The following is a 16,242-nucleotide window of genomic DNA, read 5'->3' as shown; positions in this document are numbered from 1 at the left end:
GATGGTAAACTTTTAAAAAATACTAATATTTTTTTCTAAAAACTATTTTCAATTTTTTTTTCATAATTTAAAATGAAGTAAATCTTTGATTTTTGGGACTAGCATCCCTTCTACAAACCCCTACCCCTACCCCTCCCCTACAAAAACAATTGAGAGTAAAAACGCGTTTGACCAACGCAGTGATACGCACCGGACGCAGACAAGGCAAGCGGCTGTGTAGGGGAGGGGTAGGAGTTTGTGGAAGGAATGCTAGTCCGAGAAATTAAGGATTAACTCCATTTTGAGGATATAAAAAAAAGTTATTTTTTGATTTTTTTAAAAGTTTACCAGGACTAATGTTCTACTGAAGGTTCGCGGTCTGGCCCTGAAACACCGTGTATAGTTATGCACAGGTGTTTTATATTTTGTTTATATAATTATTTTTTTTTGTACTACACTCAGGCATTAATAAATAAATAAAACGAGAAAGAAAAATAAGAATGTTATTCATTTATTCATACATTTTTATCATAAATACAATTTAATGTTCACTTTGCCCAGCTAACAAGGGTACATACCCCGCGTTCCAAGCTAGGCAATTACATTTTAATACATGATAATAGTTTACAAATTAATAGAAAGCACAGACTAATAAAATATAAACTTACTCGTACACACATTTTGATACATATACATACACATATATATATATATATATATATACACACATATACATACATAAAATATAGACAATTTATTCAATGTAATGCGAAACTTCACGATTGCCATTTTATTAATTTGTTTTTTTAATTATTATTTATTTTTAACAACCAGTAAGAATCTTCAATCCGCGTCATGCATACGACCCTTGACTTTTTTGACTCCCTACGACCAATTTCATGAAAGAGCGAGGTCAACACCTTTCGCAACTTGACAACACTCCCACTTTTCCACGATTCTGGCAAAAAGTTATGAACCTTCTTGCCAACGTAATAGTGTTGTCTCGATGCCAAAACAGTGTTGACCCCTTCATTTAGTATCAGATCCCTATTGAAGTATCATAATTATTCTTAGAAATGTGCGATATGTACTATGGGATAGATTCTTTTGCAGTCTCTTACCCCAATGTCCCTAACCACAATCAAATTAGAACTTTACTAAATGCACATTGTATTATTGCAAGTTGCTAGCGCATTTCGTTTCACATGTCCAAACCATAAGCCATAAGCAATCGAGTTTATGATAATGCGGATAATATTTTCGTCCATAAAACATATAGATTTATTCCGTCATTGTGTATCCATCGAGCATTGTTCTGGGCTCGCATTCTCGTGGGATTATATTCAGACTCGCGGTGTATCGATTAGAGCGCTCGGCTACCACACGTGTTTCAACTGACCGCAACTGCTTCAACCACAACAATAGGGTGTTTTCACTTTTTTTTTAAATAAGCGAAAAAGTATGATAGAAACGATACTAACATTTTTTTTAGTACGACGTCGGATAAATTTCTACAAAGGTTTAAAAAATGCATATTTGAATTACCCGAAAACGAGACGTTTTGCGCCCTGTGGGACAAACGACACAAATGACGTTTTGGCACCAAACTTGTATGCAATGCTTATTAGAAGCGCAATCGGCGATCATACTGTTATCTCTCATCAACATCAGGGTGCCCGGAAGAATGACTATACAGGTGCCACCGTTTTGTAGGAACAATTCACGGACAGTATATACTTGTAATGCCGTATTGAACAGACTTCATGAACTCGGCAATAGTTATTCCTACGTATCGGATATATTTAGTGTAGGGTATTGTTCCTATAGAACAAACCTTTTGGACTTTTTCAAAGATGGTGAGTGGTAATTATATTTATTTATTTATACATTTCATAATATACATATTTTTTTTCTCACTTTGCCCAGCTGTATGAATCAGTACTTACGATTTTCTTGTTATATTACATTAAATTATTTTATTTGTTTTTTCATTTATTCTTAAATTGTTTAAACTTTCTACTGAATCTGTTGTATAACTTTTAGGCTTATTTTTTAAAAAATAAATCTTATATAATTTTTAGGTTTAATTTTTTTATAAATCTTGGGTGAAAGGAAATTTATGTTTTAAAAAAATATATATTAAGCTAAATATGTTAATACCTATTATAAATTTTTGTAAAAGGCAGATTAGCCGTTTATGTTAATAAAATAAAATAAATAAATAACGCGTGACGTCAAAATGACGTGTGCCAACTAGAAGCCGTTTTGTATTTGCTTATTTTTAAACCCGAGAATTATATGTGAAAACTTCTTTTGAATACATTGATAGTTTATATCGTAAAAAAAATAAATTAAAATTAGTTTCATCGTAAAAATCCGAACTAAATACATATTATTTTAATTTCAACGATATTCTCGACCCGAGAAAATATCCTATTTTCTTGATGTTTTTTCGATGTTCCGCACCCAGTGGTGTATAGGGCACTGGATTTGTAAACCAAATGCAACATATTTCGATCACGTATCAAATGAAGGTAAGGTGATCAGTCAATCAGATCAATTGGGAACAATGAAATATTGCAGTTTAAACAACCTTTAAAATCAATATTCCACGTCCACCCTGCCAGGAATCAAACCCAAGACTTTAAGAATGATAGGAGACGCACCAATCACTACGCTTCGAGGCAGACTTATCTCCGCACGATTTTCTTATTCAGGATTTTCACCTGAAAGCAGCCATCGAGTCGGAAACATTAATTCAGATTTCTGATTCTATCTCACACAGAAATTGGTCTTTATCCGCTTCAGCGGCTTTAACGTTTGTTTAATATTATACAAAAAGAAAAAACCCTTTTTAAATCATATTTATACACGCATTAAACTGAAAAAAAGCATCAAACGAACTGGAATGTTCCCCATAAACTAAAAAGAAGTCACATAAACACAGCTAAGTAACCGCCGCGCCGCATAAATTGGAAAACGCGTGTTAAATTAATACAATGTATGGTAAATTCTAAATATAAAAACAAACATATCTTATATTGGTTCAAAAAGAAGTACAAACAATGAACAAAACGTTCAATGTTTGTGCTTCTTAAACTTAAAAATATTGAAATATTTCAGTCGGGTGAATCTCACGCGCATCTATAAAGAAAAATCAACAGATGGAAGAATTGAAGGATGGATGAATGGATGTTCAAACATTCTTATTCTTATTCTTAGAGGTGGGGGTCAGTGCTATGCAAGCTCCTGACGGCCCTGCGACCTGTGAAGATCTATTATGAAGGGTCTCCGTGAAAAGTTCTCGCCATCCAAGCCCAGGGCTGCTATTCTGATAGCTTTTATAGCGCGTATTTAGTAGATAATTACGCGCTAAACCGCGCTATAAAAGCACTCGGAATACCAGAACAAGTTCATAAAGAGCCTGGCTACTGCGTGGAAGGCGAGAGTTCTTATTTTGCTAAATCTCCCCTTCCCAGACAAGGTCCATAAAGAGTCGGACTATTAGGTACAGGGCGAGCTTTTTAACATATTCAGGATTAACCGGTGGTCCCCCGAGGATTAGGCTCCTTTTATGATGTAAAGTATCACATTCACATATAATGTGTATAGGTGTTTCGTCGTCTGCACTGCAGAACCTACATCTAGAAGTTTCGGAAAGGTTCATTCTAGCGGTGTTTGTTCAATCTGCAGTGCCCCCCCCGGGCGAGGTCTAGTGATAACCCTCACTTGATGAGGCTGAGCTTTATGGGTCAAAAGCAAACCTTCGCGAGTACCCTTTTATCAGTTCCTTCGCATGGTGCTGACTAGGTGCTTTTTGTCATCAAACATTAGCCGCTTTAACCAGCCAACGACAGGTCATAAGCCCTGTAAATGCCTAGACTTCCATCTTCACTTCACGAAAATATTCTCCATCTCTGTTTATATTATAAAATGTATTTAAGGAACCTACAATATTTTAGCTCTACGTGACAGTAAATTTACATTTTACAATGTTTGTCTCGACAGGGTATCTGAAGCTTAAGTCTGATCACCTCGCCTTTGTTGGAGTAACAATCGAGACATAATATATTAAGGAATAAGGTGAGAAGTTAAACTAAAGTAAAATAAATCATTTGCAATATTTTCAGTATATCCAAATCCTTGTAGATATAAATCCAATGCTGGAATTTAACCCTAAGGTTTAATCTAAATATAAGAATCTAAATTTAGAGAATGTGAAAATTTTGGCATTTACAGGGGGTATTAACTGTCATTGGCAATACCTTGATAATGTAGGATCACGCACACATACTATATAATTTCACGCATACATAAAATTGTGCAGATGCGAAAATCTCAAACATTTGGCGGAATGATAAATGTTACACATTGAGTGAAGTTAAACCAACCAATGACAGGTCATAAGCCCGGTAATGTGTATTCCTTAAAATAATTACTTCAACACCGGGTTGTGGTCCCGTGGAAGTATTGTGGATTCACGGGCTAAAGGTCTAAGGTTCAAATCCCCCCCTACCACAACTCGATTACCAATTTTCCAGCACAAGTTATTTGCGACTTTTAGGAAATGGTCTGAAAATTTAAATATGTGTGTAAATAATAAGAACTCGAGTATTTCTCTATTAAAAAAAAAACTTGGTTAAAATACCGATCAATTATATTATCCGTTGAGACATTGGTACTGTTAAATAATTTGCGTTCATGCATCAACAATAAAAGTGGATTTATAAAAACAAAATGTTCAAAACATTTTTAAACATTTTTAAACATCAATATATGATACATATACAGCAAAATGAATAAATACTAAAATGAGTTATCTTTTTCGCATCTCGCATAACCACAGGTTAGTGTTTATTTAAACAAATAAAATAAAAACGCATAAAGTATGAAATATTATCGCTTTGAACTTAATTATACAGTTTATTTTGAAGAGAAAATGTGAAAAAAAAATCCTACGAGGCTTTTTGGTGAACCAAAATCGAGCTTGTAATTTATGTTGACTATAAAATGGAACGTTACTCCTATACTAGTTACATCTGAGATATAGCAAATACTGGGTTGCCCTCAACAATTTGAAGAAAAAAAGAGAGCATATTACGATTAGAGATGCGAGGCGGTAAAATTACCCAGGTATTTCACGGTTATTTTAGAAGATTTTGGTAAAATACGGTATTTTACGTATATGACGAACTAATTATTTTTTTCGAAGATATAACAAATCCAAGACACTTTGTTTTATGACAAGTTACATGACAGTGAAAACCAGGTTTAGATCCGTTAATAGGTAGCCGAGATTCCTTATAAATATGGGAGATTCAAGGTTATGTACTTTTTTTTACATTTTTTGATAAAAAGGTTATGATGTTTTAAAAGTTAACAGGATCGGTGGACATAGGGCCCTTAGTAAAACCGCACCTTGAACGACCACCGTTCGTGCCGTTTCGAAAAAAGGCGCTCAAAATCAGTTTTTTTTTGCGTATAATAAATTACGTCCCTGTAGATTTTTTAGAAAAAAAGTAAAGAAAAGTCAGAGAAAATAGAATTTCCTTCAAAATCGTGATTCTGTACTTTCTAAGATAAACATTAAACATCGAATTGATTTTATCAAAATTGCAAAAAAACGTTATTTGCACTAACTTTTTGCTAATTATTCGATAATTGATCGACCTAAAGTAGCATTATACAATATAAAACTATTATTATTATTAGACCAATGGTGGTATTCTGAATTTTCTCTACCCCCTTGAGAGTAGTTAATTTGGGGATTTTTATTTTTTGCATGCACTTAAACTTTGCTTCATTTTTTTTTTTTTTTTAATTAATAAAAAAGAAATATTTGCGTTCTTATGATTTACCCAAATATTTTATTTTTAAGGGCCATTTTCAACGAGTTGTAAATAACTCACTATTAGAAAATGGGAATCAAGTTGGGGTAAAGTGGGATTCGAACCACAGACCTTTGGTCCGTGAGTCCGAGACACTAGCCACAGGACCACAACCCGATTTATAGCAACACTGATGATTAAACGCCAAACAAATTCGAACAGGTAGAAATAATTTTGAAAATTTCAATTCAGACCATTATTGCAACCTTAAGCATTACCCAAAAAACTTAATTAGGTTGAATTGATCAAACCGTATTAGTTTTTTTCTGTTTTTAAACAGTTTTATACATTATTTGACGTTTAATCATAAGTGTGGCAATTTTATGGAGTAATGTGTCACCGCATTCAAAAAATAAAAATCCCCAAATTAACCACTCTCTAGGAGGTAGAGAAGATTTGCACTATTCCCTAGAGAGTAATTAATTTGGGGATTTTTATTTTTTGTACTTACTAATATACTGTACATTACTGTACTTACTTATATACTGCACTTGCTCATATACTTAGGTACTGTACAATCTTTTATGTAAGTAAGAGGTATTCATATTTATTTATGTGCAACTCATTACAATAGATACGACGCTAGCAAGCAATTATCTATTTGTTAAAATCCATAAATTGGATTGTTTATGAATGACACGATGTATCTGCATAGTGTTTTTCACAGCTGAAGTGCAATTAGGAAATTCAGTGTTTTTTTAATTTTTTTAATTGGTTGGACTAATTCTATCAAATTAACCCATTTTTAAAAAATATATTTTTTTATGTATCTAATTATCGGCGCTATGATTTTTTAAAGTTTTGTGATTTTGAAATTACTCCGCCTAAGACGTCTGAAATTCTCTACGGTAAGTTGTCCTAATTGGTGGGTTGGCTTCCCGGTAACCGGAAATGTATCAAAACACTCTGTTATTGACAATGTTATGAGTTTGTCCAAATATTTGCGTTTGTCCTACTGCGCGTACGAAAACATCTTTCATATTCAATTTCTCGTTGCACTGAGCTTCCCAGAGAGAGAGCTCATAGAGAGTTTTTTCAGCACAAACAATAAACAATACATACGAGATATGTTTAATAATCACAATTACGTTTAGATATTTTTCATCAATAATATTTGAACACAACATGCACAAATAAGTTTAAATAGGGGGCATCTGTACATACATAGTGTTTAAAACAAGCTTAATCAAACTATATTAATATTATGAAAGTTATTACAATAAATTATACTAACAAGTTATTACAAATTATTTTACAAGGGAACACCTTAGGGAATTAGGAATATTTTATTTATCAAAATAAATTTTAAAAAACCTTAGAGGATCTAAGAAACTTGTCGACACGTAATTTAAATTTGGGAAAATGGTTTAGATAAAGTTAGTCGAATAGGGATTATAATAAATACTTATTGCTATTTTTAACTATCGTAAAAACCGATAAACATCTAAAACTCGGCTTTCGCCGGTCGCCTTTCTCTCTCAATGCGGTTACTGCTAGGTAATGTAAAATTTAATGTACCTAATTCATTTTTACATTTTAGGCGCTTATAATACTTATTTATTTAGAACATTTCAATAACGATCTGTTATAAAGGCGAGTTTATTGCCTTAAGGCAATTTTTTACTACCTATCCAAACAATTCGATAGAAGAAAATAATAATACCATAAAAAAAATTGCATAATATGGTTTATAATACAAAATTAATTAAAAAGTAACACCGACACTGCTTCTGGGGAGAGGACGTAGTAAAAGTGGGAAGGAGAGAAGGAAATAAAATAAAGAAAACAAATATTAAAATAATACAAAAACAAACCATCACGCCGTTTCCCCGTAGGGGTAGGCAGAGAGGATAGAACGCCACATCGCTATGCCTTCGCATAGAACTCGCTTTCTCTACATTCATAAATCTCAGCATGAGTATTTTACAAATCTGGCCATGTCCTTCTCGATCTTCCTCATTTTCTGCATATATCATCGTTCACCTCGTAAATCCTTTTAGCCATTTTTCGCTCTCCGTTTGCCCTACAACTCTACATGTCCAAACCAACGCAGCGCCCCTTTCTCGATGTTGTCAATAATGCTCGTCTCAGCCTTGCACGCATCTCGACATTATTTTTTATTCGTAGGTACATATTACTCACGTACAATAGGTGCTTATTTATTAAATGTTTAAATCACACCGCGCGAAATGCCGACGTGAGAATCGAGAAGACGCCGCGCCGACTCGCGATAGATCATTTTAATCGTAAATAAACTTAACAAGACGACAATCGCATCATCAGAGAACAGGACAAACTAAATTTAGTGACTTGTTTTAAATTTGAATACCCCGCCTCGTTGTAAAATACACCTTTGCCAGAAATACCCAAGTCGTATTGTGATGCTTCATCTATTTCAAATTGATTTTAACAAATTTTATTACGGCGCGGCGGCCGCCTGGCATAGCACTGAACAAGAACTATAGGCTGTAATAATAATAATAATAAAATAGGGCAGCGTGTCAACCTAAACAAGATTGTAATTTATACTTAAGATATTTTAATAAAATTAAACTCACGTGTAGCAAATTAACAACGTAAAAATCATCACAATATTTTTGGGGAACATGGTAAGTAGTTTATAATATTTTATGTGGGTATTAGAATAACACGAATCAATTGTTTATGAATAAATAAAGAAAATTAAACAGAAAGTAAATAAAATTATCAATTACTTTATCATTTTTAAATCACAGCATTTTATATTTATTTATCAGTGAATCCGCATGGGATTAAAATAATATTCTACTACTGGAAGTACGTTATATTCTTTCATAACAAACTTATATCGGTATATTTTTAATGTCTCGAATACACGCAAAGTAATTCTAAGATAAATAGATGAGAATATCTCACAACTAAACACGATAAGAAGTTTCTTAAGCGATACACGATGTATTTCTGAAAGTAAACTTATTTTCAAGTAAGTAATCTTTAACGCGACTAATTCTAGGGTAATAATTTATGTTTCGGGTGCCGAAAATATACTAATATGATATCTGGAAGACACAAAGAAAGAAATTACACGGGCATGGATCATTCCCCTTGTGTTCTGTGTAGGTGGTATACTATAGATATCTCAAAAGGTATGTCAAAATAATAACCTTACAAAGCCAAACGTTTAAAACTTACCGTGTGAAACGAAGGTCCTTGTTAATCCAAAATTATTTGTCCGGCACACATTATTGTCACTTTTTATCATATAAAACAGTTCCTATAATTTAACTTAACTTCTAAAATAAGTAAACATACAAATTATCTTCGCGACAACAACCCTCCGAAACTACCACGGCGTTGGTAAACTTCGACACTACTTGTGTTGCCATGTGGCTAACAATTTGAACCAAACTTATTCTTGACGTGACGCCACCGTATTAGTTCTCACTTATAATCAAAATATTTGGTTGAAACTAAATATTACTTAGGCATTTGTAAAACTTTCACAGAAATAAAATAATTCGTAAATTACGTTTAAAATAATTATTCGTTTATGTAACTTTATTTAAAATCACGTCATTCACTTATTTTTATTGTTTTTTAAATACTAGTTTAAATAATAAGTTCGACCCTATTGTATTTATATTTAATTAAATATCATACAAAATTCAATCTCCATAATATTTTAAATTACTGCACTCTCATTATTTTTAATTATGGGCACTACTTTATATTGATCACTAAGCAGTAATAAAAAAACTTTTTTTTTTAATATTCCAGGTAAAAATTATACGAAATATCTTAGTGGGTATGCTTACGGAAACTTTTTTAATGTGATTTTTTATATACTTACGGTTCCGTGAACCTTTTACATAATTTACAATAAAACCAGTGAAAAAAATACAACAAAAAAGCATAACATTTAAAAAAAAAAACATCGAAACGAGTTAGCAATAGTAAACAGTATTTAAATTTAAAGTGGATGTATAACAGCTATTAAAGGAAAAGATGGGAAAATGGTGACAAATGATAGTGAAATAAAAACAAGATGGAAGGAATACTTTGAGGAGGTGTATGAAACACATACAGGAAATATAAGCACTGCAGCACCTCCTCAGGTAAGTTTAAATGCATATGATGGTACGACAGAGATAAGAATGGAAGAAATAAGAATTGCTGCCAAATATATGAAGAATGGAAAAGCGCAAGGTTTTGATAATGTTGCTACAGAATTTATAAAGGCGGGCGGTAAAATAATTTTTGTTTGGCTGCACAAACTTTTCAACCGATGTTTAGAGGAAGAATACACTCCTCCAGACTGGAGAAGGGCGGTTGTTATGCCTCTATACAAGGGAAAAGGTTCAAGAGTAGAATGCGGAAATTATAGAGCAATCAGCCCTTTGAGCGCTGTTGGCAAAATGTATGGAAGAATACTGATTGAGAGAGTAAGAAAAGTTACAAAGGATAGAGTGTGGGATATTCAGAGCGGTTTTATGAATGGAAGGGGATGTATGGATCAAATATTTGCTTTACGAAACATGACAGAGAAATTTCTTGCTAAAAACCAAAAGCTTTTTTGCGCATTTGTTGATCTGCAAAAAGCTTTTGATAGAGTTGACAGAGAAAAATTATGGAAGGTGTTATCGGCGTACGGAGTAAGCGGAAATCTAACACGTGCTATTGCTTCTCTGTATAAAGACAGCACAGCATGTGTTAGGGTAAATGGATCATACGCATCGTGGTTTGACATTCATAAAGGAGTGAAGCAGGTATGTGTTATGTCACTATGGCTGTTCAACGTGTATATCGATAACTGCATGAAAGAACTGAAAGGCTTAAGAATGGGAGCAAAAATGGGTGATTTAAAAGTCAATTGTCTTTTGTATGCTGACGATGCTGTACTCCTTGCTAATAACAAAGAGGAACTGCAATTCTTGGTAACAAAGGTCTACGATGTATGCAAGAGAAGCGATTTGCTGATGAATGTCGATAAATCGAATGTGATGGTTTTTGAAAGAAGTGAAAGTATGACTAAATGTGAAATCACTGTGAATGGAGTTATACTAAAACAAGTAGAGGAATTTGTGTATCTGGGAAGTATGTTCACTAGGGATGGAATGACTGAGAAAGATATTGAAAGGAGGGTGAGTGCCGGGAACAGAGTGAACGGTGCACTTCGACCTTGGCAAATAAATGCTTGTCACAAGAGGCAAAATTGGCAGTTCACAACGGAGTCCTGGTCCCATCCCTGATGTATGGGAGAGAAGTATGGACTTGGAAAAACAGGGATGAAAGTAGGCTGAATGCTGTCGAAATGCGATCTCTCAGGCGAATGTGTGGTAAAACTATGTACGATAGATGCACAAATGTTGAGATCCGTACATTATGTAAGGCTGAGACAGAAAAAGAGGAAGATATTTAAAAATTTTACTCCATGGTATAAAGATTTAATATTCATATTTTTAATAACTCATTTATTATAATTATATACCTACACCCTACACCCATATTTATTAATACAGGGTAAGTCATTTAATACAAACAAACCATCAAGACGTTTCTCTGTAGGTGTAGGCAGAGAGGATAGAACGCCATACAACTCTATCTCTCCATGTAAACCTCGCTTCTACTATATTCATACATCTTCTCATGCACGCACAATAATTCTTCCGCCTTTTGACATTTAATGATTTTAAATTAATCAACACATTGTAAATGATGTTAAAATTTGAATATTGAATTTTGTTAATAATATTTATAATGAATAATTCATCATTGAATATCAGATCACTTAATATACAAAGACATTACTTTTTGGATAGATATTGAAGTTTGGGGTCGATGTTTTAGAACTAGTCATCAATTGTTTCTTAGTACGCATACAAACATTATTCTACACCTTACATAACTCATTTCACAAATACAAGAGTTACTAGATACTCCACCCTGATGCTGCAATTAAAAATTAATACAACCTTTGGTCAAAGAGGATTGGCTTATTACTCGGTCAAAGTGTACAATCTACTTCCATTGTCTATAAGAACAATTAGTCAGTACTCACAATATAAAATTGTTATTAAGAAATGGGCAGTGGAGGTGGGTTGCGCACGGATCGATGAGTGGATCAAGCCAAATAGGTAAAAATTTGTGTCCTGTTTATGAGATTTGTTCTACAAGTCTATATGAATTTGTTATGTTCTTTATGATTATTTTAGTTTATATTGCTTATTATGTTTAAGATGGTAATTGGGTTAATTAGATGAATTACGTATTAATTTTCTTATTATATTAACCATGTTAAATAACTAATTTAAGGCATGTTTCACTTATTGTAAAATGTTTCCCTCGGCACGGGACACCCTAGTGAGGGAACATTATTCTGTATTCAAAAAATAATTCAAACGTTGTAAAAGTATAAATAAATATGGTCTCATATAGGTAAATATCTGCTCTTACTAAGCAATAACATATTTATTTGTTGTTTTAGGTTTAAAATTTTGTTAAAATTATTGTAAACTCAACTCTGGTCAAAATGCCATTAGTCGAAGTCAAAGAAGCAAATTTTGTATGTAATTAATGAATTACTAAGGTTAATTTCTAAGTAGTTTTTTTTGGTTTTAAAACTTCCAAAAATATTTTTTTTAACTGGATTCACTGTCAATATGTATCTTTTTTGAGTGATTCTGCGTAAGTTGGATTCGTTCCAATGTATGCATTTGCATTCTTTGTACCAATTAAAAAAAAAAACATCTTCAGGAAATAAAATGGCTAATTATTATAATTAAGATTATTGTACTCGATCATTGAAAAATAAAAAAAAATACTATCTTAGATAATTTCCAAACAATTTGAAACGAATAAACATTATCAATATTTAAAGCATTAACTTTGTGGTCACAAAATCGAAAGGCATGTATAAAAAGATGTATTAATGGGAAAGAAGCCAGAAATGGTCATAATAGACGTGTATTGTGGTCTATCCTCTCTCCATTTCCACCTCTATCCAGCATTGCGAGTCTAAACGCTCTCACGGGGGTAGAGAAAGCGTTGCTAGCACGTAGTTAAAATGTAAATTTTACGAGACGTAACTGTCTCTTCGTCTTGAAACCGGTAGACAAAGAAAATTCGGTAAGTGGTTATATACAAATATTTAATAACGTTGAGTAAAATTAACATTACATTATTTTGTTTTTATCTCAGTACCTTGATAGTTTTGGTGAATTAAGTTACAATAAAAGCATCTTGTCGTTCCCGAAACTGTTTGTAAAGACTGATGACTTTTTTCAATTACCACATTGAGTTTAATTTTGATATACTAATTTTGAGAAAATTTACTGTCTTCACAATCAAGCCGCAAATAACAATTAAACGATCAATCAAATATATGTATAATGACATTCACCTTATTCTAGTTTCCATTTATGGCAGAGAAGCAACAAACTGTTCATTCAAGATAAGGATCTCAGCCATATTCTCTGGATCATGCTTTGAAAGGAAGAACAAAAAAGAACACCAACAAAACAAACAAACAACTTAGCGAAACCCATACACATCTTGGAAACATTTACAAGATTTACCCAGTGTAACAGGCACTCAAAACAACAAAAGAAAAATAATTTGCAATTTAAAACACAGGTACATCTAATTATCAAAATAATACTGGCAAAACCCCAACAATTATGATTTAAACTGTTGTCTGCCAACATACTAATCCCGAATCAAAAAAACTGGTCGACTTTTGAAGCTATCTACAAATGGATCCAATTTTTTACTTCTTTATAAGACTGGAAGTGCTGGTCAGCTAGGCCGTTTGTCATTGATTGAAACAAGTGAGGTGAGTCCTACCTCACGGCGGGTGGGGTAGGACCATTTCCAAGTATGTCTTGACCACTTTCGCAACATGGAGTCGAGCATTGTCATTGTGCAAAATCACTTTATCATGTCTCTTGTTCGTTGTATTGTGGCCGTTTGTCTTTCAACGCCCGGCTTAAACGCATTAATTGCGTTCGAAGATGATCGTTTGTGATTATTTCACTCGGCTTTAATAGCTCATAATACACTACGCTGAGCTGGTCTCACCAAATACTGAGTATGATTTTAGAACCGTGAACATTCAGTTTGGCCGTCGGCGTTGAAGCATGGCCAGGGAAATCCCCATGATTTTCTGCATTCAGGGTTATTCGTTTTTAAACCCAAGTTACAATGAAATGTAGAAATCCCTTGCATCTTTGCCTTTCAAGAAACTATTCACAAGCAAACAAACACTGTTCATCATCTTTCGATTTCCTTGCTTCTGAATCATTCCCATGGTTTTGAAATTGCTTGTTGAGCCACTACCAATGATCTTGGCAATGCCGTCAATTTTGCATCTTCTCTAATCCACCGCTACGGTTGTCCTCGATGTGAAAATCACAATTATTTAAACTTTGAAACCACCCACGACACATTCTTTCACTAATAGTGGCCTCATCATAAGTATTTAAGAGGATTCGGTGAGCCTCAGCCGTAGATTTCTTCATATTGAAGCAGGAAATTAAAACCTTCCACAAATGATGACAATTTGGCACGTAAACAGTCATTTTCAATAGAGAATAACTTTATAAAGTAGATGCCTAAGTTTATTCATTATTTATTTATTTATTTTTTGCACCACAACAGGCCAGGAGGCCCAATTACAGTGGTGAATTACATCACAGAACACCCAGGCTTGAGAAAAAAAAAAAAAAATTGTGTTCTCACCGGGAATCGAACCTGGAACCTTCCATGTGTGAGTCAAGCGTCTTGACCACTACACCACGGAGGCCGCCATTTATTACATGATGTGTATGATCTATTTATTTCGGCCACTACTCACCACTAAAGCCATCTACAGGAAAACAGCCAAAGCAAAGTTGTACACCTAATAGTAAACTGAGTTAGATAAATTACTTTACATATTTTTTCTAAACTTTATCTTAATATATTTAAAACAAGAATTATAAAAAAAAGGTTGAAACTGTTGATTGGCCCTGAGTCATTTGATGCATACTACCTGGGGCCAATGATCAGCTCTGTGGATGTATAAGATATAAGTTGAAGATGCTATTAGGTGAAAGTTCTGCATAATTGAAAAAAGTAAAGTTGATTAAATGTGCAGATTTTTTTAAAAGTAAATATTATAACATTTGTCAGCAGATTTTAATTTAAATAAAAAAAATATTTGTATGTAATTCACTTGAGTTTTTCACCTGGATGTTTTTTTAAATCATAACTTGTTTTTCATTCCACATAGGAACTTAATTTTAACAGAATATTACAAATACATATTTTCCTAAGTACGTTACGACCAATAATAGTTATAAATGTTTTTTGCTAGTTAAGTTGTTCAAAATTTGTTTTATAAACTAATAAGTTATTTATTAAATCGTTGGTATACAGATAAAACCCTTTAAATGAAAAAAATTTAGAAAAAAGTAGAAAATGTAGTTATAAATAATTTTTTTGAGTTTTATCAACTGACAAAATCTTTTGGGGTTTAGTTTCAAAGTTAGCATCTATAAAAATCCATGGATAGTTTTTGTTTCTTAATGTTTTCTGGTGAAAACCATTAATTCCATTCACCAGGTATTGTTTTTCGAAATCTAATCCATTGAAATAATTAAAGGAATTTAAATGGTTCCATTAGCATGTATAATTTCCAAAATATGTTCAAAAAGCTTTAGTTGAGTCAAAGATTCAAATTGATTTTTCTCAGTGTAGTCAATAATGCATTTAGAGTGTTTTACCAGTACACAGACGGTTCCCATATTTCATGTCCAAAATAGATTTTTGTGTATGAAATAGAGCCAGAACCCTGCATGAGTCTTTTCGACTTGATGGCTACTATCAGATAAAAATTCTGAGAGAGAAAATCGGGAGGAGATAAGTCTGCCTCGTATTGCAGTGGTTGACACGTTCACTTACCAGGGTCCCAGGTTCGATTCTTAGCAGGATCCATGTGAAACATTTGTTTTAAATGTGATTTAACACTGCAATTTTCTCTGTTCCTGAACTGGCACCCGTAGAGTAATATTGATCACCTTACCTTTATGTAACAAATGATGGAGATACACAGCATTTGGTGCTCCGATGCAGTGCCCTCTGCACCACGGGCTGGGGATAGAGGTAAGATGATGAACACGTAATAATAATAGTGTAGAGTAAGTATAGATGTAAATATTGCGTTGAATATATATTGTATTAGACAATAAATCAAAGAACTAAATAAAAGTTTTAAAATGTGCATATTTGTGAAAAAGTTCTGGATGATTTTATTTTCCTTTATATGTTTTTTATTGTTCTATGCATTAAAAAAAGATGATGGATTTTTGGATGGACAGTCTACAAGAGAGATGAAGATTTTAAATAAAAAACTGGATAT

General features: G+C 33.1%; 1 protein-coding gene across 1 annotated transcript in view; it reads right to left on the bottom strand.

Annotated features, from left to right (window-relative positions):
* Positions 1 to 9,198, bottom strand: part of LOC148273961 (kalirin-like) — a 116,455-nt gene extending 107,257 nt beyond the window's left edge. Inside the window, exon 1 of the mRNA XM_088237876.1 lies at positions 9,039 to 9,198. Within this exon, the coding sequence (XP_088094002.1) occupies positions 9,039 to 9,108 (70 nt within the window). The 5' untranslated portion in view covers positions 9,109 to 9,198. The remainder of the gene's footprint in view (positions 1 to 9,038) is intronic.
* Positions 9,199 to 16,242: the final 7,044 nt, after the last annotated feature.

This window comes from Micrasema longulum, unplaced genomic scaffold (genome assembly GCF_059751315.1).
Source record: "Micrasema longulum isolate JH-2025_06_02 unplaced genomic scaffold, ASM5975131v1 h1tg001795l, whole genome shotgun sequence".
Taxonomy (NCBI): domain Eukaryota; kingdom Metazoa; phylum Arthropoda; class Insecta; order Trichoptera; family Brachycentridae; genus Micrasema; species Micrasema longulum.
Note: the sequence above shows the minus strand (reverse complement) of the source record. Positions and strands in the feature narration are given on the sequence as shown.